General features: G+C 37.7%; 1 protein-coding gene across 3 annotated transcripts in view; it reads left to right on the top strand.

The window, feature by feature from the left end:
* LOC109414236 (myotubularin-related protein 8) overlaps positions 1 to 22,684 on the top strand; it is a 52,353-nt gene extending 29,669 nt beyond the window's left edge. For 2 of the 3 annotated variants that reach the window (XM_029859735.2, XM_019688046.3), the window contains exons 2-10: positions 3,446 to 3,562; positions 13,606 to 14,187; positions 20,283 to 20,415; positions 20,505 to 20,601; positions 20,681 to 20,816; positions 20,888 to 21,391; positions 21,549 to 21,737; positions 21,818 to 21,958; positions 22,050 to 22,684. In XM_029859735.2, coding sequence (XP_029715595.1) covers positions 3,446 to 3,562; positions 13,606 to 14,187; positions 20,283 to 20,415; positions 20,505 to 20,601; positions 20,681 to 20,816; positions 20,888 to 21,391; positions 21,549 to 21,737; positions 21,818 to 21,958; positions 22,050 to 22,193 — 2,043 coding nt within the window. In that variant the 3' untranslated portion in view covers positions 22,194 to 22,684. The remainder of the gene's footprint in view (positions 1 to 3,445; positions 3,563 to 13,605; positions 14,188 to 20,282; positions 20,416 to 20,504; positions 20,602 to 20,680; positions 20,817 to 20,887; positions 21,392 to 21,548; positions 21,738 to 21,817; positions 21,959 to 22,049) is intronic. The other variant, XM_019688047.3, reaches the window with a different exon arrangement.
* Positions 22,685 to 23,018: the final 334 nt, after the last annotated feature.

Below are 23,018 nucleotides of genomic sequence, written 5' to 3'. Positions count from 1 at the left end.
ATAATTTGTCTTCTGGATAGGCAATTTTTAGTTAAGTCAAAGTGGATCGGACGCGTTGTTGACAAGCACACAGGCTCGAGGCATGACACGCGAGTTTGCCATTTCGTTTATGCGGAAAGTACCGAACACCGGATTCACAAGGTTTCCTAGATAGAAATTCTCCTTACCTTACCTGAGTGGTAGCGTGCGAGCCTGGTGATGTCAAGATTCTTGGTTCGAATCCGGTTGCCAACAGAAACTTTTTTTAATTGAAAATCAAGTCCATGGTAAAATTGAAAACATAATTCTATTGAATTTAAACGAAATTCAGTCTGCACAAATTTAGTGGCGTTGTGCATTTAAATTGACCCTCAGAATAGTAATTTTCACCGCAGGCTGCCGTTCAGTGTATTGTTCGTCGTCTCGGCAAGAGCTATGAGCCTCTGCACGAATCTGGTGTACTGCTCACTCCCACAGAAAATTTGAAAACAGCGCGCACAGTAAAAGTCAAATGTGACTTTTACTGTGCGCGCTGTTTTCAAATTTTCTGTGGGAGTGAGCAGGACAGGGCAAATTCGTACAGAGGCTCATTGGATCCGACGGTCACAGAGGTAGACCTTTCGTTCCAAATACTTCATTTCGATTCATCCAGCGTTGCGCGTAAACAAAATTTCGAATAAATTGGTTTCTGCAAAAATGGAAAACATTTTCCGCTGCGAAAAAAAAACTACATGTGTACGAAACCCAACTTTGAAAATATTGCTTCGTTATTTGCAGGCATCAAATTTCTCACTCACGTGATCGGATTCCTCGGATTTATCCACCTCCGCGATCATGATTTTTCACTGCATGGGATGAAAAATAAAAGTCTCTCACTCCAGCGCTCGCGATAATTCTCTTTCTCTCCATGCACAACTCACGGATAAACAACAAAGCATCAAATTTTTCACTCCGTGCCCGAGTCACATAACGTCTCCACCGATGCACGAGATCACTTTTTTGACGTTTAGTACTGCCGTGTTTACATTAATTGTTCTTGTTTTCATGGCCATCTAGATAACATGGAACTGCTCAGACGTCAACCGGGTGAAAACGTGGGTTGGTACAGCCTTAGCAACCATTTTCACCTGCGTCAACAAACGATTTGTGAGTGAGCACTAGTTGGAGAGAGCATACTTTTATCACGCCAAGAAACCGGAGTGAGAGCCTTTTCAATCGGATATGGGTGCAAGGAAAATATCACATGCTGCTTTATCCGGATAATATCGCTGTGTGATAGATCGTTACTCGCGTGAGTGAAGGAAAAATTTGATGCCTGGTTATTTGATAAAACAATCAAAAACCAAAAAAAAAATGGCGAAATGCTTTCCAGTTTCGCTTAAAGCAATGTACTCCCATTTTCGTCCTATCGACAACAATACTAATGAGAGCTACTTGTCTTGTTTTTTTTTTGTATTTTTAATAAGAAGTGAAAAACATGGTAACAAAAAAAGTGGAAACAAAGACTGAACTAGGGTACTTATACCATATTTGCCTGCTGCCATTGTTTTATCTGCCAGCAAATTTTCTTGGCGATCAGTGCACATGGCGGGCACTGGCACAGTCTTGTGCCGAGCACCATTAAAGGTTGCATAAAACTCTCCGCATATCGTTCCTGTCCATGCTCTCATGCGCTTGAGCAATCACACTCACTTCGTTTCGTGCTACCGTTCTTTTTTGGTTTCGTTTCTCTTCTGCTCCTGTCGCCCTGTACCGCTCTCTGTTGAGCAGGGCGCAAGCTACTAGCATTCGACATCTGTTGATGCTCTTATCATTCGTCTTTCGTCAGCACTCCTCGTCGAAATAACCATGGCGCTGGCGTCGCGGAGCGGCACATAGCACCTCTTGCGTCTTGCCGATTGTTGTCACTACTTGATGAATAAGGACTGTATCGGAAATTAACTATAAACGTTCACAATTGCCCAAAAAATAATCTGTTCGAAATAAACATAACTTTATTTTTGGAGATACTATAAAAATCTCTGAAACAAAGAATGGCACTTCTGATTTTCAAAAAATAATCATTTAACTTGGACTTTTATCTCAGAGATTGCACATATGTTTTTAGAATTTTGGACACCTCCTAAAATTTTAAAATTGCGAAAACTGTGGGAAAATATTCATTTTTTTCCCTTATTTTTGCGCAAATATATTCTTTCCCAGAATGCTCATGACATAGGGAAATTATTTTTATTAAGACAAATTTCCCCCGCAGTTTAGCGCAATTCTTAAAAATGAAAAAAGGCCATTTTTCGAGGGTCTTTTTTTTATGCGTTTTCAAAAACCGATTACGCAAATAAAAAAATCATAATGTTGAAAATTTGCATTTTTTTTCATTTGGGTCTCTCTCTCACTCTCTCTCTTCTTGGCGTAACGTCCTCACTGGGACAAAGCCTGCTTCTCAGCTCCACATTTATTAACTGAGAGCTTCCTCTGCCAATGACCATTTTGCATGTGTATATCGTGTGGCAGGCACGAAGATACTCTATGCCCAAGGAAGTCAAGGAAATTTCCTTTACGAAAAGATCCTGGACCGACCGGGAATCGAACCCGTCACCCTCAGCATGGTCATGCTGAATACCCGTGCGTTTACCGCCTCGGCTATATGGGCCCTATTTCATTTGGGTATGTTTTTGAATTCATTGAAGAGGTAGTTTTACCAGAGAACGGAATTTTATAACATTTGAAGATATTTGAAACGGAGTGTCAAAGTTCGACCAAAAAGTAGGTGTTTTTTGGGATTGACCATATTCGAAATGTTGAAGGTGTTTCTATCCAAAATAAGAATTTTTAAATCGGTATTGAGTGATATGTTATGTGCACATAACTGCTAGTAATAATCATTATTTTCCAGATTTTTCCAAGTACAAATTTTTTGCGCAACAAATTATTGAAACGTTAAGAAATTCAAAAAAATATGCAGTTTGTACAGATTGTTATTTTGTTTGGTGTACTCCTAGAACCATATTTTCAATAATACTCAACATTTTCCAAATTTCTTCAAGCAGTTCTAAACTTAACAATATTGTGAAGATTTCATAGAAGAACCGGAATCAAAAGACCAACCGTGCTTCGAGATAGAGCATTTTGAACATTTATAGTTAATTTCCGATACAGTCCTTAAGCTCACATTGCGATAAAACGGTACTGGTTATAGTAAAGCATCGTTAGCGTTCTTGCCTTTTTTGCTTTTGTTTCAAGCCTCTTTTTCCAAGTGGGTAGCACTTGGTATGTGAATTTGCATGTAACATTGAAATTCCTTGTTTCCGTAAGGCATATGAAAGATAATGACAGCTTTCGGGTACTGAATCGTTCGTTCGACCAGCATCAACTAGGACACTTGCATAAAGACAGATGCATGCTCACAGGAAATTCCATGTCGAAGGCATTTCTCACAATTTTATTCGCTTTTTTTATCTCGTTACAGATCGAAAATGTGCGAATGATAGACAGATACAACAGCAAAAATCCAACGGTGGGGGTGTTGTACCTCACGGCAACACATCTTATTTTCGTCGACCCGGATGTCAACAAGGAAACATGGGTAAGTGTAAAAATGTATGTATTTATATTTGGCTTTTGCCGCCCTCCAGCCGAGCACTAAAGCTGTTCACATATCTGAAGATATTATAGAGGAGCTTTAAATTAGTGGACAAACTAGGAAGGAGACCTTCCGAAATGACAAAATGATAAATTTTGGTAAAATGAAATAGGGAAAGACAAAAGATCAAAACAATCAAATTTATAATTTTCCGAGATACCTTATACTATTGCTTTGTGTGCGAAACGTTTTATTCATAACTATCTGTCAAATTATGTTACAAACTTTTGGTACAAAAACTTCGTCACCAAACTCTTTGATATATTTTTGTAAAATTTGTGTGACTGATGCTGGGTTGAATTACTTTGCCAGGGTACTGAAAGCTATGGTCATGCATTTACAGTGGAACATAAACATTAATGTGAAACAAGAATGAAGGCGATGGAAGTTAATGCATTTCTCCTCTTTCGATGTTATCTGTTTGTTCCACAAACAGGATACGTATCCGGTCTGGATAAACGAAGTCGACAAAAGCAATCCACTAAATGAAATCCTGCCGGTACAATTCGCATCCGTCGACACTGAATTATAAATAGCATAGTCGCCTTTATGGGAAGAATACGTTGATTCGTTTGTGTAATCCAATGGTGTAGTCAAGGTGAAACTGATCAATGGGTTCACAGTTACTAACAATGGAAATTAAACTTTGAAAATTTTGAAGGTTTCAGCAGCGCATACAAAAATCATTTTTTTTTTTGTTTAGATTCTTCCTTTAAAATTGAATTGACTATTTTCAACTTGTTGTTGTTCGTTTTGTACAAAAATATAAATTTCTACTGGTTTGAGATAAACTAAGACATCTACAATGTTCACTAGTTGCCTCAGGAACAAAGAAATGCAGCCACTCCAGCACGTCCGGGTGAAGATGGTATGGAATCAGTAAACAACCTCTTTGGAGGGACGCCCGACAAAGGCATTGTCCTCTGGGGTTGAAGTATTAAGTGCTTTCAGTGTATTGTGTGGCAAGTTGGAAATAAGTGACTTGCCGCATTCAGTGGGTGACAAATCGGAAGCACCCGCATTATTTGCTAACACACAGGACCTTTCTTCAGTGGTACTGAATTTGGATATCATCACTTTAGTGGCCACTTAACCCTTCATAACGCGCGCCGTTTTTCATTCATTTCATTTATTTAGCACTACGTTACAATCATAATAAAACTGAAACAACAACTCTTTGCTACAATACTCGGTTCGTAGCTGCAGTCTTCCACCCTCAGCCGCATCTCACACTTGTCAGATCGTTCAGTACCTGATCCGCCCACCTTGCACGCTACCCTCCAGGTCTTCTTGCACCACGCGGATCTCTTGCGAGCACCAGCTTTGCAGGGTTGTTTTCCGGCATTCTCACAATATACCTTGCGCATCGTATCCTTCCAGCTTTTGCGACCTTCCGGATGCTTGGTTTGTCGTAGAGTGCAGCAAGGTCGTGGCTCATTCTTTGCCGTCACATACCGTGCTGCACACCACCAAAGATGTTCTTAAGTACCTGCCGCTCCAATACTTCGTGTGCTTGCATGTCCTTCTCGAGTATAGTCCAGGTATCGTGCCCGTAGAGAACCAGCGTTTTATACATGGTACATTTTTTGCGGAGTGAATCTTTTACGATAGCAGATTCTTGTGGAGCCCATAGTAGGCCCGACTTCTACTGATGATGCGTCTTCGTATTTCGCGGCTTACGTTGTTGTCTGTCGTGAACAAGAACCCGAGGTAGATGAAATCCTCCACCACCTCGAAATTGTCCCTGTTTATCATAACTCTGCTGCCTAGGCTTGCCTCGTTGTTCGTAGTTCCGTCTGCCAGCATATACATCGTTTTCAACGCGTTCACCGTGAGTCTGACCTTTGCTGCTTCACGTCTAAGGCGGGTGTACAGTTCTGCCATCGTTTCAAATGCCAGTAGCAATAATATCCATGTCATCCGCAAAACAAACAAATTGGCTGGATTTCGTGAAAATTGTGAATCGGTTGTTAAGCTCGGCTTGTCGCATTCCAGGGCGATGTTGAACAACAGGCATTACCTTGTCGCAGTCCCCGGCGAGATTCAAACGAACTAGACAAATCCGTTATTATAGAGAATCGTTATTATAGAGAACCAGTCCGACTGTGGCATCTCCACAATTGACTTAGTAAGGACTCTTGTTAGAATATTTTGTTTTAGTTTGGGAACGTAGCCGAGTTAGGAGTCACTGTGTTCTATGTCACTGTGTTCACTAAGTGTTCTATGAGCACTTCCACAGTTATCGACTGGATGCGTCCTCCTCCAATGACCTTTTTGCATGTGCAAATCGTGTGGCAGGTACGAAGAATCTCTATGCCCAAGGAAGTCAAGAAAATTTCTATTACGAAAAGTTCCTGAGCTGGGAATCGAACCCGTCACAGCTGTGGCTATGGGTTCATTTTCTAAGAATTACCTACCTATGATTATTAGTGGTTTGATCTGACAGTTGATCAATTAACCACCGCGCATAACCGATAGCTTTTCCACGCGAGTACAAGCTAAAAAGAAAATCCTATCACGCGTTTCCGCTGTAGGTAGATACAATCGACTCGTGGAGACATATGATTTTAGTGTGTCTCGTCGTGAATTTAGAGAGTACCAAGTGAATATGACGTCACGCAATGCTCAAGTACACAGGGTCAAATATTTGACAAGGAATGAACTCAAGAAACAACATTTGTTTGACACTAATGAAAATTTGATCGAGTCAAACAAGATATTTGAGCATTGGTTTCTTTTTGCACGAAGATTTGTACATATTATTATTTATTAAAGAGGCTTTAACTTTGGTCATTCGCCTCTGCATAGTGTCGTTAGTTTCCACCCAACTAGGGATCAGAAGCCGACAGCTGATGGCATTCCGCACAGAAAATGTGCACATTGTAGTTCATTTTCATATTAAAACCGCACACACTTGCACACATACACTGACGAGCATGCCATCACTTGAAGCCGTGGGTCCATTTCACACAGGTATGGCCCCCTTGAAGCTAGAGAAAAACTATTTTCGCCCCCTAAAGAGATTTAATTTTTCCATGATAAAAGGCTGAAATATGCTTAGCGGAAGGTTTTAAAAGCCCACTATTTGACACGCCTATGGCAAAACTGGTATTCAATGTACCGTGATTTCGGGTGAAATTGATCAGTGGGTGACTTCTGAATGGACGTGTCTCTCCAGCCATTCTGAAATGGGTCTCTGAATCTGCAATAGAGCTATCACCTTCTAACTCCCGGACTAAAGCCTTTTGCAGTAGCATCAATATGGTATTGCAGAAATCTTTTTTCCATAATATCACTGCCGGACAGTGGGGGTTAGTTGGATCACACACACACACACACAAATTGATCAGTGGGGTGAACGCGACGGCCATTTTTATTTGTTGAAAACGTTTTATAAACGCTGTTAAAATAACGCAAACTTGAAACAATTCGTAGAGAATGACCATCATCTGGCTCTAGGGTTATTGAATGATGAGTTTACATGTATGGCAGCCAATAAATCTCATACTTCAGTATAAAATTTAATATTTTCCGAAATTGCGTGTAAAGCTAACTTCAAGGACACTTTCAAACTTTTGTTACCGTAGCTTTATCGTACATGTAATGATTATTCGAGTGAATGTTTCTAGTATTCGCTAGTCCCAATTTTGTCATCAAAAGTTCTGTAAATATTGAAAACATTTATGTATTGTACTTTTTCGGAAGTATTCACATATTCAGTTTATAAATTGCATACTTTCAGGCGTTTTCTGTGGATTTATTAATCTTTAAACATTAATAATTAAAAAAAACTTAGAAAACTTATAAATCCCTGGCCAAGATCACAGGTTTTGACGTTATTAAAGTGAAGAATGTTAATTTAAATTCTTGTAATGAAAATATTACCTTTAACACTTCAGGGCGCCTCCAACAGTTCATTGCGAACCGGCTGCTACAGAAGGAGTATGGCTGATTTATCAGAAATGCTCGATAAACAGGAGGGACCTGCTAGGGCTCTGTAGTTTCTATACCCAGAAAACAGTTCCTGTCGTTTGAGTCTGGTAGGGTTTTGATTGCCGTTGTGAATCATAATGGAAATATTTATGTTTTGTGACAAATCGTAAAATCTTTTTGTAGTCAGCAGACTTTGAATTGTTGTCTGGGCTTCCCACTATTCGGTTAATTTTATCAAATAGTAGTATCTCGTGTATTCAATTTACTCACACATAGTTTCCAACATTTGATTTACTTACGTGATTTAGTTTTCCCTTTCTTTATTTTAGATCTGAGTAAGCCCTAATATGTTTCAAATGCCTAATTCTTAATAATGTTGTTTAGCTATATCAATTTAAAATTATTTAAAATAACTAAGAAATTAATAGTGGGAAACTGCAGCATTTAATAGTGCTTGCTTATAGATTTGAAGCTAACGTATGATCAAGACTTAAGACGCATATTTGAATAAATCGACAGGAACTTACTACTTTGATTTTGACTAACGTAACCTATTTATGACAAAGTAGAGATTTTCACAAGTTTCAATTGAGTGTACGAATTTTTTCCTATAGTTTGGACTTGTTTGGACCGATGCCGATAGTACTAGGGATATGGACGAAAGAAAACTTCCAAGAAAAAAAACAGTACTAAAATGAGGATAAAAAATAACTATTATAACGAACACATAAAATAACGGACATAACGAACACATCGGCTGTCTAACAGATCATAGACACACTAACAATTACTGAATTACAGGGCACTACATGAATTTGAACAATTACATTCTTTAAACCTTGACATGACCAAAAATAAATACAAAATCGACCATATGACAAAACCGAAACTTTCACACCTTCTACCGTAACCTTCTGAGTCAGTACGCAACAGTGTATTACTGGACGACATGTTCCGTGTATGGCTGGTGAACTGCTTCTGAAGGATTACGTTCTCTATCCTATCCAAAGGCCTAGTTAACTGTCGTTGTCCGCGCAAATGCATCGTGCTCCGCCATATAGACGCGAGGCGATTGTGCGCACAGTGATGGGAGAAGTCCCTCGGCGTGCCGCTAGGAACCTCTCGAAAAAAAAAACTTAGAAAACTTGTAAATGTTTTGCGTATTTTTTCGCATTCTGGGGTGTTTAATTCAGGTGGAAAATATATTTCCAGCACTTACAATTACAAAATACAACACTGATCAATTTCACCCCGAAAGCAAAATTTTTGATTTTTTATTTTAAATGATATTTACCGTCTACCCCCGTTGGTTTGAACGACACCCCATGCAAACCAACGGAGTTCATTTTCTAATTTGAACTTCTAGTAACCCTGTAAGCATCGAACAACACACTGATAGTAACTCTTTTTGCTCTTTTGTTTTGATTCTGCGTTCCATTTCACCCCGTTCCATGAGCAGAATGACGTTTGAACCATTTTTAGTTTGAACGATGTGCAGATTAGAGGGGGTCAAATTAAAAAGTGTTCAGATTAGATGAGGTCAAACCAACGATTAAACTCTTGAACATAAATGATAATTTTGATTTAAATGTGCGGCACAATGCGCAAAAAAAATGCTTTCCATGACAGTTGCAAATTTATGATCTGAAATGCGATGTTAAAATCAAAATTGCAACAAAACGATAAGAAATAGAAGTTTAGTGTCAAAGAACGAATTGTAGAGTGTAACAGGGGCCACAACTTTGCCAAAGAAAGAATTTTAATTTATTACGCATGTTTCAAAGATAATTGACAAAACCCAATAAAAATACACTGTTTTTAGCAATTTTGCTCAAGAAAACTTAGTTATTTAACTAAACCAATCGATTCAAAGATGTCATTTGTTAGAAAATTCAATAATCTTTCGAATAAGGGTAAAAAAACTTCGATAACTTTGACCATTTTCAAGTTATTGCCAGTTAAGGCAATAAGAGTCATAAACATGGGAAGTTCAATAACTACGTTACGGTTGAGATTTGACCATATGAGTAGAACATTTTTTTTCCATTTATGGTCCTCTATCACCCTCTAAAAAGTTTGCATTCAGGAACCTAACACCCTGTATATTAAAAACAATACTTTATTAACGAGTAAAAAAAAAACCTGTTCCTTTCATAATTTGAACAACAATCAATCATGAATTTTCGCCAATTGCAACTCAAATGAGTTGTGTAATGAAAACATCATTGCATAAAATTTTGTATGTAACTCGTTGCAAAACTCGATTTTTTTCAGTACTCTTCGTATATATCCAGCTCGTCAAGCCTCGTTGAATAAATGTACGACTCGTGATGAAAAAATCAACTTTTTGCAATTCGATACATAAATAGCTTCTCTAACATATCAGGCCGAACATTTCAATTGCAATTGAGAGACTCTCTTTATTCACTTTCTGTTTCAATTATTGCAATGTTATGGTAAACTTTTCAACTACTTTTGCAGTACAAATCAAAAGACGATTGATTTGACCATCGTTCTATGCAAGGAGACAATCATATTTCATATGAACAGCTGAGTTATTAACGAAAGAGAGGGAAACCAAAGAGAGCCGCTCTTCTGCAGATAGGACTTTTAGACATGTTTGGCCTGATATATCTTGAAAGTGAAATGCTCTATCAAGCTGAAATTTTACTATTTTATCAAGCCAACTTTGATTGGTAACACTAGTTTACAGCATTTTTGAACTCGGTAAGCTGATGATCGTTTTTGGAGTAAAATCATGTCCTGGGTTCGAAAACGCGAAGGAAAAAATTTCAGTAGAGCGGAAATTGTTTCGACTTTCCATACAAGGTTGATGATTTAAAATCGATTTTTGTTCTATTTTAAAACAAAGTCGCTCACTTCACACATCTCATTCTCCGTAATCAATGCTCCGATTGAGATGAATTTTTTACTGTAACTCGCCTACATATGATATGTCAAATAAACGTTGCGAAAGAATTTTTAAATTGATTTTTTCTTATTGAAAAAAATACATTTCTTCATATATTTTTAGAAAAATTGCTAAAATTTAAGGAGATTGTCCCCAAAACTCGCCAATATCTCGAATTTCATCAATCTGATGCAAGACCTGGATTTGGATGATCGAATGGTATTCTGCCGTTCTACGCATAGTTGTTCCATGTTATATGGGATTTCCATATAACATGGGACAAATATGCGTAGGACGGCAGTATTATATTCAACTTTTAATTTATGGAAAAAGATCTAAATTTGGTTGAACAAAACGCAAGATATTTCAATTTTATTAAATTCCATATTTTAAAAAGTTGAAAAACTCGATATTGAGCTAAAACTCAAAAACTGTTCTCCTTTATATTTTTTGAAGCACGGTTTCGAAATCAGCGCTAAATTATGCTTCAAAAATTTTGGTCGTTGACAGAAGTTCACGACTTTCGTTTTATTTTGTAAACTAGTGTAATCAGTCAGTTCGCATTTGGGAAGCGTCAGAAGCTGACTCCGGAAAATCGAGTCCGACCTGTATAGGGTAACTAATATAATTTGGACCCTCATATATTTCGGACCCCCGGGTCGTTTTATAACAATTTTCACAGATGAATGATTAATTAAGAGATGACGTTTTTTATAATCATTGGCTAAATTAGATTGCTCTGCCCGAGCAGCAATCATTTCCTCACTGAAAACATAATGATTTGCCTTGAAATTTTTTTTTGTCAAACTCATCATCCGTGCTAGTGTTGCAACATGTTCACGAAAAGAGAATGTGATGCTGAGGAAATTTGCAGATGTAAACAAAAACGTCATTCATTCTAGCGCATTAAATTCGCAAAATTCGTCCAATCAGCCTTTGTCAATCAAGAAAAAAGATTGTGATCAAGCATATTCAAGTGGCAGATTCTTTGAAAACAGTTTTAAACGGGATAAAACACCGGGTGTCCAAAATATATTCTTAAGAGGGTCCAAAATGTATTGGGGTGTCCAAAACAGTGAAAAATAATGCTTCAAAAATCAGCTATTTTCATTAAATTTTCAGCCAGAAATGATCTTGTGTTGAGGCTATAACGGTCATACTAACATCATCATTATGTGTAACACCCCCTGAATGTATTTGATTTTGACTAAACTAATGTCTTCTTGACAGAGTTGCACTCTGTCACTGTCAATGGTAAACAAATCGCTGATCTTGATAGGCCGACTGCGATCCAAGTCAGCGTGCGCTTTGTTTAGTCACCGTCACTTTCCTTGGTCCATCAGAACTGGACTGACTGTGATGGTGTATGGATATCACTGATAGGCCATCTTTAAAATTCGTTTAAAAATCCAAATAAAAATTGACCAAGATGATATTTTAATATGTAGTATAAAATAACAAGTTTTGCATTTTGGTCATAAAAAAGTGAGTTTTGGCGAAAACCACTAAAATATCACATCAGTTGCAATGATTGTGATCTAGAGTGTGGGCCAACATCAAGTCGTTGCCTGTCATTGTCGTTTTGATATTGAACGACCTGTAGTGATAGTGACGATGGTGCAATATCAGTAGTCACCTGACAAGACTGATATTGTGCAACTCTGCTTCTTGACCGTTCTATAACAGTAGAATATGGAAAATCCTTATACATGCAACTTAACAACTTCAACTACACACTTCAATCTAACATCGGTATCTTAAATATAACAACAATATATTATTTTTATACACATTTTTTTTCTTTTAAAAGGCGTGATATTCAATTCAGATTTGTATTTATAAGGGAGTCCATTAAATTTTACAGTTCCAGAGTAGAAGATTTTTTTTAATTTTTATTTACGTGTATTTTAACGTTTGCTAATTCCACACTCTCAGAGTAGAAGACATTAGCGGAACATTGCAATTCACATGTCCATATTCTATTTTGTAGATTAGTAATAGCGCATTATATGCACGTTGTGTTTGAATGAATATTGTACAATACAATATATTGGTTGTTGCGTAAGAGAACTTATGCAATTTTCTGCAGCTTTATTACCTTCGTCATGGGGTGTTTTCTGAAACCTGTTGAACCCAAAATGTGCGTCCATACTTGCTTTGCCAAACAGATTTGGCGGACAAAACCTCTCAATGGTGAAAAGAAGAAAATATCCCGGGCCAGATTGTAACAATAGGTAACAATATGAATGTTGATCTTCTATCTCGACCTAATCTTAAACACAAACTATACATTTTTTATTATAATTGGAAATTATTTGAACATGTTTTACGTTTCCTTTATGATGTAGTCAATGTGTAGAATTCTTCATTGGCAATAGAACATATTGTAAAGTTATGTATTGAATATGAAAGTCTTTTTTTATCCTGACTAGGGACTGCATTGAGACATGCTAAGGTCCACAGCAGCCACTTTCTCAGTTGGGATGTTACACTAAGAACAAGGATTTACGTTTCTTATTCTGCAGGTGATTTTTGCATATACAAAAAAAAAAAACTCAAAAGGATTCGGGTTCGATCCCATTTTAGCTGACCAAACGTAATAAATATTTATATACATACCTACTTCTGCTAATCACTGCACAATTGACTGTTTGCTCTGAAGTAGGTGTTCGTATCGGTGCGGATAAAATGAAGATAGAAAAAGGTCCCTGTATTTCAGCACGGTATAAGACAGTATGCGAAGCTTTTGCCTTTGGTGGCTTAAAGAGTATAAAAATAAATTTTCGGTGGATAAAAAGGAAATCTAAATCATCTGCTGTACCGAGCATATGTGGGATAGCAGACTTAGGGAGCATCCATGAATGCTGGTGAAAGTTAGGGTGAAGGGGGAGTCTCTCATAGTGAGTGTAACAGATCATGTATTAGGTATGGGAAAATACGTTACGAAGGGGAAGGGAATATCAATAAATGGTGAAACATTGCTACGTAATTTATGGATGCTCTCGAAGGGGTATCATCGTAATTGAGCCGTTTTATTTGAAAATATTTCAAAATCAGTAAACCATAGCATATGAAGACTTTGAAGTTTATTTCATCTAATACAACTCAATTACCATAATGGTGTTTTATTGCATCCTTTCAGGTTTTGTACATGCACATTGCCAGTGTGGAGAAGCTTCCGCTGAGCACAACTGGCTCTCCACTGCTCATACGCTGCAAGACGTTTTTGTCTATCACGTTTGTCATTCCCAAAGAACGTGAGTGCCATGATGTGTATACAACACTGATGAAACTATACCAGCCGGTAAACATCAAGAATCTCTACTGCTTCCAATATACGTCCCACGCCAAAGAGTTGCCAAAGACGGTCGGGTGGGATTATTTCAAACTGGAGAACGAATTCAAACGTATGCGGACCCCCAACGACCACTGGAGCCTTTGTACGCTGAACCAAAACTACGAACTGTGCGACACCTACCCCCAGCAGCTGTACGTGCCTTCTGAGGCGAGCACCGCAATGCTGCTTGGTAGTTCTCGCTTCCGGTCTAAGGGGCGCCTTCCGGCGTTGACCTATTTACACTCAAACAGGGCATCGATTTGTCGCTGCAGCCAACCGCTATCCGGGTTTAGCGCCCGCTGCTTGGAGGACGAACAAATGTTGGAAGCGATAAGAAAGACCAATCCCAACTGTGGATTCATGTACGTCGTGGACACTAGACCAAGGGTAAGTTTTTGTTCATTTTATTCCTGTAACCTGCCAAGTCATTCGTTTGTCGGCTGTCCTTGATGGGTAAAACCATCATAAAGCCATTGGCGTAGCTAGGGAGAAGAAGATAGTAGTAAGACTACTAGTGTATTAATGATAAACAGTATCACTACCAATGCAAATTGGGAAAAATCAATTCCAATGGCGAAAAGAAAAACTTATAACTTTCCTAATGCAAGACTCTAAAAGATCACCGATGGCTTATTCGAAAGCTAATTTTCTCTAGAATTGATTAGTGACTGGTTCATGTGTGGTCAACTGCTCTAAAGAGACTTATAGAGCCCGTTTTACCCCAGTTCCCCCTACAATTTAAGTACAGGTATACTTCGATAAGTGGACATTTCAATTTTCAAAATGTCTATAAAATCGAAGTAATTTTTTTATTTTATTTTCATTTAAATTTTATACCAAAATGTGCCAAACCACATAGAAATTGCATGAAAACTGAGTTTTCGATAAAAGGCACGGAATTTTTGGCATATATTAGTTGCATGTTAGTTGCAGAGCAGTGATTTCTTTAAAAGTTGTTCGTATAACAAAACGCACTGCCAACTTCCAGTCGGCATTTCTGAATCATCGCAACGAATCAAGCACCACCTCTGCTGCTGTTTGTGTTAGTGAGATCGGAGAAATGTCAGACTCTCGTCTGTTGATTGGCTGTGACGGTTTCATCCGCGACGGATTCAAATCGTCGCGTTAGATAAGGGGGGAACCGTCATTAACCCACGAACGATCACGCTGTTGTATTTTGTACAACACGTTGAAAAAATCTCGCTTTTTGTATTGCGAATCTTTTCTGAAATCCGCATACTGGCCAACAACTTGTGCGCCGACAGTCCATGCGCCGGGTTGTGCGCCATACAAAATGTAAATAAACAAGTGTCAAAATGGTTCGCGCCAAGAGCTCTTCTCTCTTAGGGTTTGGATCCATTTTTTGTCTACAACATTGAACTTCCTTATGTCTGGAAATAATGTACAACAAAAATATTGCTGACGGTAACAAACGCTTTTACTTCATTAAACAACTGATTATGAGTGATTTGGCTAGTGAAAAACTTGGCGCATAGGCAATCGGCGCGCAAATTGTGCGCTGGTGTGCGGATTTGAGTTAATCGTCGTAAAGTGCCCAACACACATTATACCCCGGCGCGCAACCTAGAGGTCGAAGAGAAACTTGTCGAAATGCTAAAAATTCTCGAGAAGCTCAATACTCAGCATTAGCGTGGTGCTGACGCAGGTAGTCAACCGCGCGAGTTACGGAAGGTTAAAAAAATGTACCGTCGTTGCACGCTAGATTCAGAATACCCATTACAGTGGTTTTTCGATTTTATCACGGTCAAAACAAATTTAGCCGTGAATGTAGCGAAACCGTGAATTTGGCGAAATGAAAAATAAATGTGAATTTTATATTAAAAATCGATAAGCTACATAATTTTTGAATCGTTATTCACATATTCAAGAGTTTTAGCAATTTGTGAATGATTGTATTGCTCAGGCGCTGTATGTAAACTACGTAGACTCATTTTGAGTAATCTTAGACGCCCTTCCCCCTCGTAGACTTTCGTTCATACAAAATTTAGAAAATTTGTATGGACCGTAGCTTTGACGAGATATCCAAATGTTTTTTTTTTCCTTAAATGGGAAATGTTCAATGACTGAATATCCCAAATAGAGGAGAACGTGCCTTTGGTGCCGACCTACTGATGACTGAACATCACTATAATTTTATTTTATGAAAATCGAGGAAAATATTATTACAAATTTGTTGATTTTTCGGCTTACAGTCTTATGAATTGCGTTGATTAATTTATTATCATCGACGACGTTTCGGTTCGGGTATTTAACTTCCTCAGGGCCTAAAAGTTGTTTTAATTTATTCACACAAAATACATAATCTACAACATCGAACACACAAATTGACTACTCACTCGAACAATCAACACAACTCACAAATCAAAAAGTTAAAAATTTTACTAAAAATTGAAAATTTTCGGGTTTGAAAAAGTTATTCCGTCTAGTACACATCTGGGCCATCCGGTTAGGTGGTTTTGGGGATTCCCTCAATTTCGTCAAATAAAATATCAATAATTTATGAAAATTATTTACACATACATACAATACATAACAGCTAGTCGAGGGTTCGAGATATACATCTCTACACGGAGAAACTGAAAAACTCAAAATTAGGTACTTTTAAACTCAATTTTGAGTTCTTTTTCATCTCCCTTTTCATGCGCTCTTTCTATTGTTGTCAGAGAGTGAAGAGAGAAACACCCCAACTTTTGCAGTTCCGTGCGTCAAGCCAAAACTTAGTTTCTAGCACAGTGCTCAAATTTGAGTGAATACAACCTAGTCAAAATTTCGGTTGGGTGGAAAAAACTTAAAATTAGGTATTTTTTGCACATGGAAGCAAGCGGGAACAACCCATCAAAAACATCGATTCCATCAACTCAAAATTGGCTTGACGCACGCAACCCCGAAGTTGGGTGGAAAGAACTCACTTTTTGGGTAGTTTCGTCTCTCCGTGTATAAATAAAAATGAGTTTAAATTCGCTTTGAGGCATTAAAACGTACGAACGGAGGAACCGATCAGCATAAATTTTGCACTGTACGATCAGTCTTCAGGATGGCTGTATTTACATGAACTTGGCTGTGTTTATATATAGGAAAAAATATGAAAATCATCCGGAAAAGTATTAAAACTGTAGAAATACTAATTTTTATTAGCCGAGAAGAAATTCAGCACTATCAACATCAAGCCAATCTAGAGTGAGGTGCTGCAATAACCTCAACAGTTGTCCAACCACCACAACTTGACGAAACAAAGTCGGGACAGCTAGTATTCAATAAAATGTACAGTTGACTTCAAATAAAATTATATTGCTTACTGTTGTATATTTGCTATGAAATTTAGAATCCACTAACACCCTCTCCACCCAAAAAAGCTCTTCTTTCTTCAATCTCATAGTCAAGACTACTCCAGACTGTGGATAGCCCTAAAAGGTAGTTACGCAATAACATTTTTGTGTTCTGTGCTATTTCATGTTGATTTCACAATGTTTTATAAAAAGCGTGATAAAAACGAAACGAAAACCGTGATAAAATCGAGAATGAATTTGGCGAGTAGTGAATAAAATGACTAGTGATAAAACCGAAACGCCACTGTAATGGGTACTTTAGTACCCATTTCGAGCTAAAGTGGCCTAACCCATTAAATGGGTATTTGCCGTTTACCCATTAATGGGTATTCGACACAAACTTCATAAAATGGGTATTATTTACTCTTGATTTTCAATTATTTCGAAGGCGATATTGCAGATTGAGGTTAGGGTATTCTGCAAAACTTTTCAAACATGGATAAGCAGAAAAGACTAACTGTAGTATGTAAACTGTATATTTCGACATGCAAATTAGTAATATTTCACATTTTATTTTTTTAATTATCTATCATTTTTTAACCTCATTTGGCTTGTTGAATGGTTTATAATGTCCACAGAATCAGCATCGGGAACCCGCACTTTTCGGACTCATCCAACTGTAATGAATAAATATTGGTCATAACATTTCAGAACGACAAATGTAAATACACTTACCTGTTACCGAGTAACACCGAGTAATTGACAACTCAATACTGTTGCAAAAAATGGGTACTTAAGACCCATAAAATGGGTATTTTCAAACTAGCGTGTGGGGTGAGAATGAGTCAAAAAACGACACTCAAAGATTGATTGTTAAATAACAAATGCAATTGAAGTCGGAATAACTTTTTATTTGGTATGTATACTCTTCTATGTGGTAATGATAGTTTAGCAGGAAAGTATCACATTATACGAATTGCTTACTTAACTACAAATTATTGAAAATTGACCCAATCTCACCCCTTAGAGGGGGTGAGAATGGGTCAAAGTATTCGAAATCGCCTATTTAAGAATATAAGTTAATTTTATTGATCATATTTATAAAATACAATGTAACCATGACGAATAAAGACTTAGGTTATTTTAAAAGATGATTAATCCACATAAAAGTGCTAATACAACCGAAAAAATGGTTGAAATTTGATAATATTACGTTTGTATGTTGTATCGCCATTTTTAGCGACCATAATCAACCTCCATGAGAGGAGGGGGTATTACAATAAGATAAAGGCGCATTGAAAGATTGATTGAAAAAAAAAACATGATATTTTTAGTATATTGCATAAGAAATGTTTAACCAAACCCTCCATTATAAACTCTCATGTACTTGATCATTGGCCCCTATATTTCCAAAACAAATCACTCCATCTCAAGATAGAGGGTCGATCAAATGTTATGTTACATTTTTCATTATTAGACACTCTCCCGAAATAACATTTAACCTTTTGGAGCCGATTTTTTTCGCCTCTGTCGACGCAACCTCGCTGGTGTCGAACACGTTTGTTATGCTCTGTTTCATCGCCGGGGTCATATATGACCCCTCCGGCTCCAAAGGGTTAAACAGATTCATAAAGTTCAAGTTAAGTACTTAATAAGCAATTTCGTATGCAGCAATTCGACGTTCGTTTGCTTTCTGACGTTGTGTCATGTTACCGGTTTTATATCCCCGGTATTTCCTGGATCCCTCTACCGTCTCGTTGTTCCGATATTTCCTTAAAATTTCAAAAATGAGTGGAAAAGAATAACACTTTTAAGTCTATTTTGTGAGCTTTAGCTTAGCTGATGATTAGAGGAGCTGTCCAAACGCATGGGTTTATTGTTATAAATGATTTTAGGCACTTAAAAGCTGAATATAATACCATTCGATCATCTGAATGCAGGTTTTGCGTCAGATTGATGAAATTTAAGATATTGGCGAGTTTTAGGGACGATCTCCTTAAATTTTAGCATAATTTGCAAAAAAATATATGAAGAAATGTATTTTTTTTTTTCAATAAGAAAAAAACAATCTGAAAATTCTTTCTCAACGTTTATTTGACATATCATATGTAGGCGAGTTACAGTAAAAAATTCAGCTCAATTGGAGCATTGATTACGGAGAATGAGATGTGCGAAGAGAGTGACATTGCTTAGAAATAGAACAAAAATCGATTTCAAATCATCAACCTTGTATGGAAAGCCGCTCTACTGTATTTTTTTCCTTCGCTTTTTCGAACTCAGGGCATGATTCTACACCAAAAATGATCATCAGCTTACCGAGTTCAAAAATGCTGTAAACTAGTAGACATAGGGTCGAATATATTGAAGTTTTAAATAAAAAGAGCAATGACAGCCCGCTTTTTTCGTTGCATCAACCAGATAATACCTACAGATAACCACTTATAAGAAAATTTATGGTCAGGTACTTGTGTGAAACATTACGAAGGAGAAATTTTTTCAGTGTGATTTATTAGTAGTTTCATCATATAAGTATAGCCACAAATTTAACAAAAAACGATTATTACTAAACATCTTATTCTGCATTATGACTCGTAAAAACATGTCCTCTTTGAAATAATATAGTTTTCAATATAAATTAGCGATAGTTGATGAGCTATTTCAAATTTTATATTTCTCCGTTTTGACCAAATCTCACCCCCAGACCCATTGTCACCCCCATCGACGGTGCATAAAATCGAGGGTCCACTAAATCGATGTATTGTCTGTAATTTTATGACATCTATTATAATTTTAGTGAACATTTCGTTGGAATCTCATCGCCTCAATTCCATTGAGTACCGTTACATACAAAACGTTATTGAAACAGTTTACTTGTTACAGTTGCACTGATGTAAGAACTACATTTTCAAGATAAAATTTCGTTTGTTTTGGACGCGTCGCGCGAATGTCGGAAGGTAAAAACAACGAAAACATTGTTCAGCAGAAACCAATTTTAATGTTGCTTTGAAATGTCCATACTTACCTTTATACTATAGGGTCGATTTCAGCACCTATTCTAGAAAACAATCCTAGCTACGCCAATGTACATAGCCACCACGAGCACGTGTACAACCGCAGACTATTGACTGTGTCCTACCGCACTCCTCCTCGTTACTAATCTGTGGCACTTCTCTGATTCATTATCTAATCGTTCAGATTAATGCGATGGCAAACCGTGCGGCCGGAAAGGGATATGAGAATGAGGCAAACTACGAGAATATCAAATTCCAGTTCCTCGGCATCGAAAACATTCACATAATGCGAACAAGCTTGCAGAAAGTCATCGAATGTATGTATATTGCTTCGGCACAATGGAAATTGCAGCTGAACCGAATGGCAGGAAACGGATGAATAAATGAAGTTTTTTCTCTCTTTTAGGTTGCGAACAGAAATCACCCACCATGAATAGTTTTCTGAGCGCACTTGAGTCTTCCGGTTGGCTTAAGCATATACGGTCAATATTGGATACATCTAGGTTGGTATATTTATTGCCTTCCCCGGCATTGATGTATGGCAGCGACGGCAGAAGTCAAATGCATAACTTTTCATTTTAGCTTTATTGCGAATGCCGTCGACAAGGGAATTTCCGTTGTTGTACATTGCTCCGACGGGTGGGACCGTACCGCACAAGTTTGCTCGTTGGCAGCGCTCATGTTGGATCCGTATTATCGCACTATCAAAGGATTTCAAGTAATATAGATATATGATTCAAATTTGGATGCATACTAGATACACAGACAATCTTTTATTTGACAATACAGGCACTTATCGAAAAAGACTGGCTAGCATTTGGACACAAGTTTAGCGACCGTTGTGGACATATCCAAAACGACCCTAAGGAGGTTTCCCCTGTTTTTACCCAACTGTTGGACTGCACCTGGCAATTGATGCAACAGCGCAACGATGCGTTCGAGTTTAACGAGCGCTTTTTGCTCATTCTGCACGATCACGTTATGTCCTGTCAATTTGGAACGTTTGTCGGTAACTGCGAAAAGGATCGCCTGGATCTACGGTTGTCGGAGAAGACGTTCTCTCTGTGGGGCTACATGTCCAATCATTTGAATGAATACATCAACCCACTGTACCGACCGGAAATGGACGAAACCATACGGCCAAATTTAGCGCCCCAGTGTATAAAGTTCTGGCGGGGAATGTACAGTCGGTTCGAGAGTGGAATTCACCCGCGGGAACCCTTGGAGGATATGTTGATTGCCAGCAAGGACCATTCAACGTCTCTGGATGACCATGTGCAGTTACTAACTAGGGTAAGTAAAAATATTATTCGAGTTTCTAGTTCAAACAGAAAATTGAAGACTTTCTTCGAAGGGGAATAGCTTATCAATCGGAAATCACTCCTTATCGTTATCCGTTCCATTTTGATTGACATCTACAACTATCTTACCATTCACTTTTATTCCACAGCGCATTAACAGCTTTAAAAACATGATTTCAAAATCGGCAAAACGATTACAGGGCAGTAAGTACGTAGACAACCGTACCATTGAGGTAAATGATAATCGCTACAATTACGATAAGAGACTGAGCGAGTTGTCCTCCGCCGATGACGATCATCCACTCAAGACTTCCAACTTTTCCTTCTCCAATCTCTCGGTACGTATCGAACCATAGAACACAGTCATGTGATATTTGTTTAACTTTATGACAATGTGGTTTCCCTTTTCTGTTAACAGTCGACCGAGTGCAACGAGAACATCGTAGACGCAAACAAGGTTACAGAGGAAATGGACTCCGTTGCCATCGAGTGGAAGCCTCTCAGGAGCGTATCCAACTGTCCCTCCTGCTCGGTGCCATTCGACCAGATCACCAGAAAGGTAGGTAACGTTGGGTGCTCCTGCCGGGGGCCATCGACGACAAATGCTGGCGGGTCAAGTAAATCTCAATAATGGCTACCCCTTACTAAAGCAGAACCACTGTTGGAGGTGCGGCGGAGTGTACTGCAGTCGCTGCATTGACAAATCACTCGCACTGGCTGGCCATGATAGTGGCAACGTGGTTCCGGTTTGTAAGAACTGCTATCGCGTCGCGACTCAGGTTAGTCCTACTTAAGCGTTTCCAATTTGCGACCCCCCACTGTACCTTATTCCCATGTTGTAGCTTATCTTCAGTTTTTGTCAATGTTTTGTAAATGAATAAGCATATATATATATTAATGTAGGATTGGAATTATGAAGAGAGTCTGTTATATTTATTTCTTTTTTTTTTTTGAGTTACACAACAAAAATACATAAAAATAGCAAAGAAAATGTGATGCATCAGAAAAAAATTAAGATTAACTAGATTAACAATCTTACAATTCATCTTTCTCCACTATTTATTTTACTATATAAGAAAGTATAAAACATGTAGGTGCCGTAAAACGAAGTATTATTGATAACATTGATCGGCTTGACCGATTTTTATTTGAATCAGCTTCTGCCCACGAATGGTATTTCGTAATTTGCTATTATCTGTTAAATGACATGGAAATCAAGAAAATTGTATTTCATAAACATTAAAATAAATCGATTTTTCTTCAACTGTGTTTCGTAACGCAATGAGATACATTGTCAAACATTCATGCTTGGAATGAATACTAGATACAATATTAAGTTAGAAATCACTGTATATTTTCAGTTGGTTTCAATAAACGATACGTTTATAAAAGTGCTCTTTTTCAATCAAATATACGATTTATTCAAAGTAGGCTACCAATTCCTTAAGGAATTGCCTACTTTTAGGCGTTATTCGCGGTTTAGAGGATTGTTATCCTAAAATAATTAAAAATTACAAAACTTGTAAGAATTTGGACAACATATTCGAAATCTTGGGGTCTCTTAGTAAGTAAGGGTATTTTCAACACAAACGAACATTTATCAATGACATGATCAATGT

The sequence above is a fragment of the Aedes albopictus genome, chromosome 2 (assembly GCF_035046485.1).
Source record: "Aedes albopictus strain Foshan chromosome 2, AalbF5, whole genome shotgun sequence".
Lineage (NCBI taxonomy): Eukaryota > Metazoa > Arthropoda > Insecta > Diptera > Culicidae > Aedes > Aedes albopictus.
The sequence above is the reverse complement of the archived record's forward strand: the minus strand, read 5'-3'. Positions and strand labels throughout refer to the sequence as shown.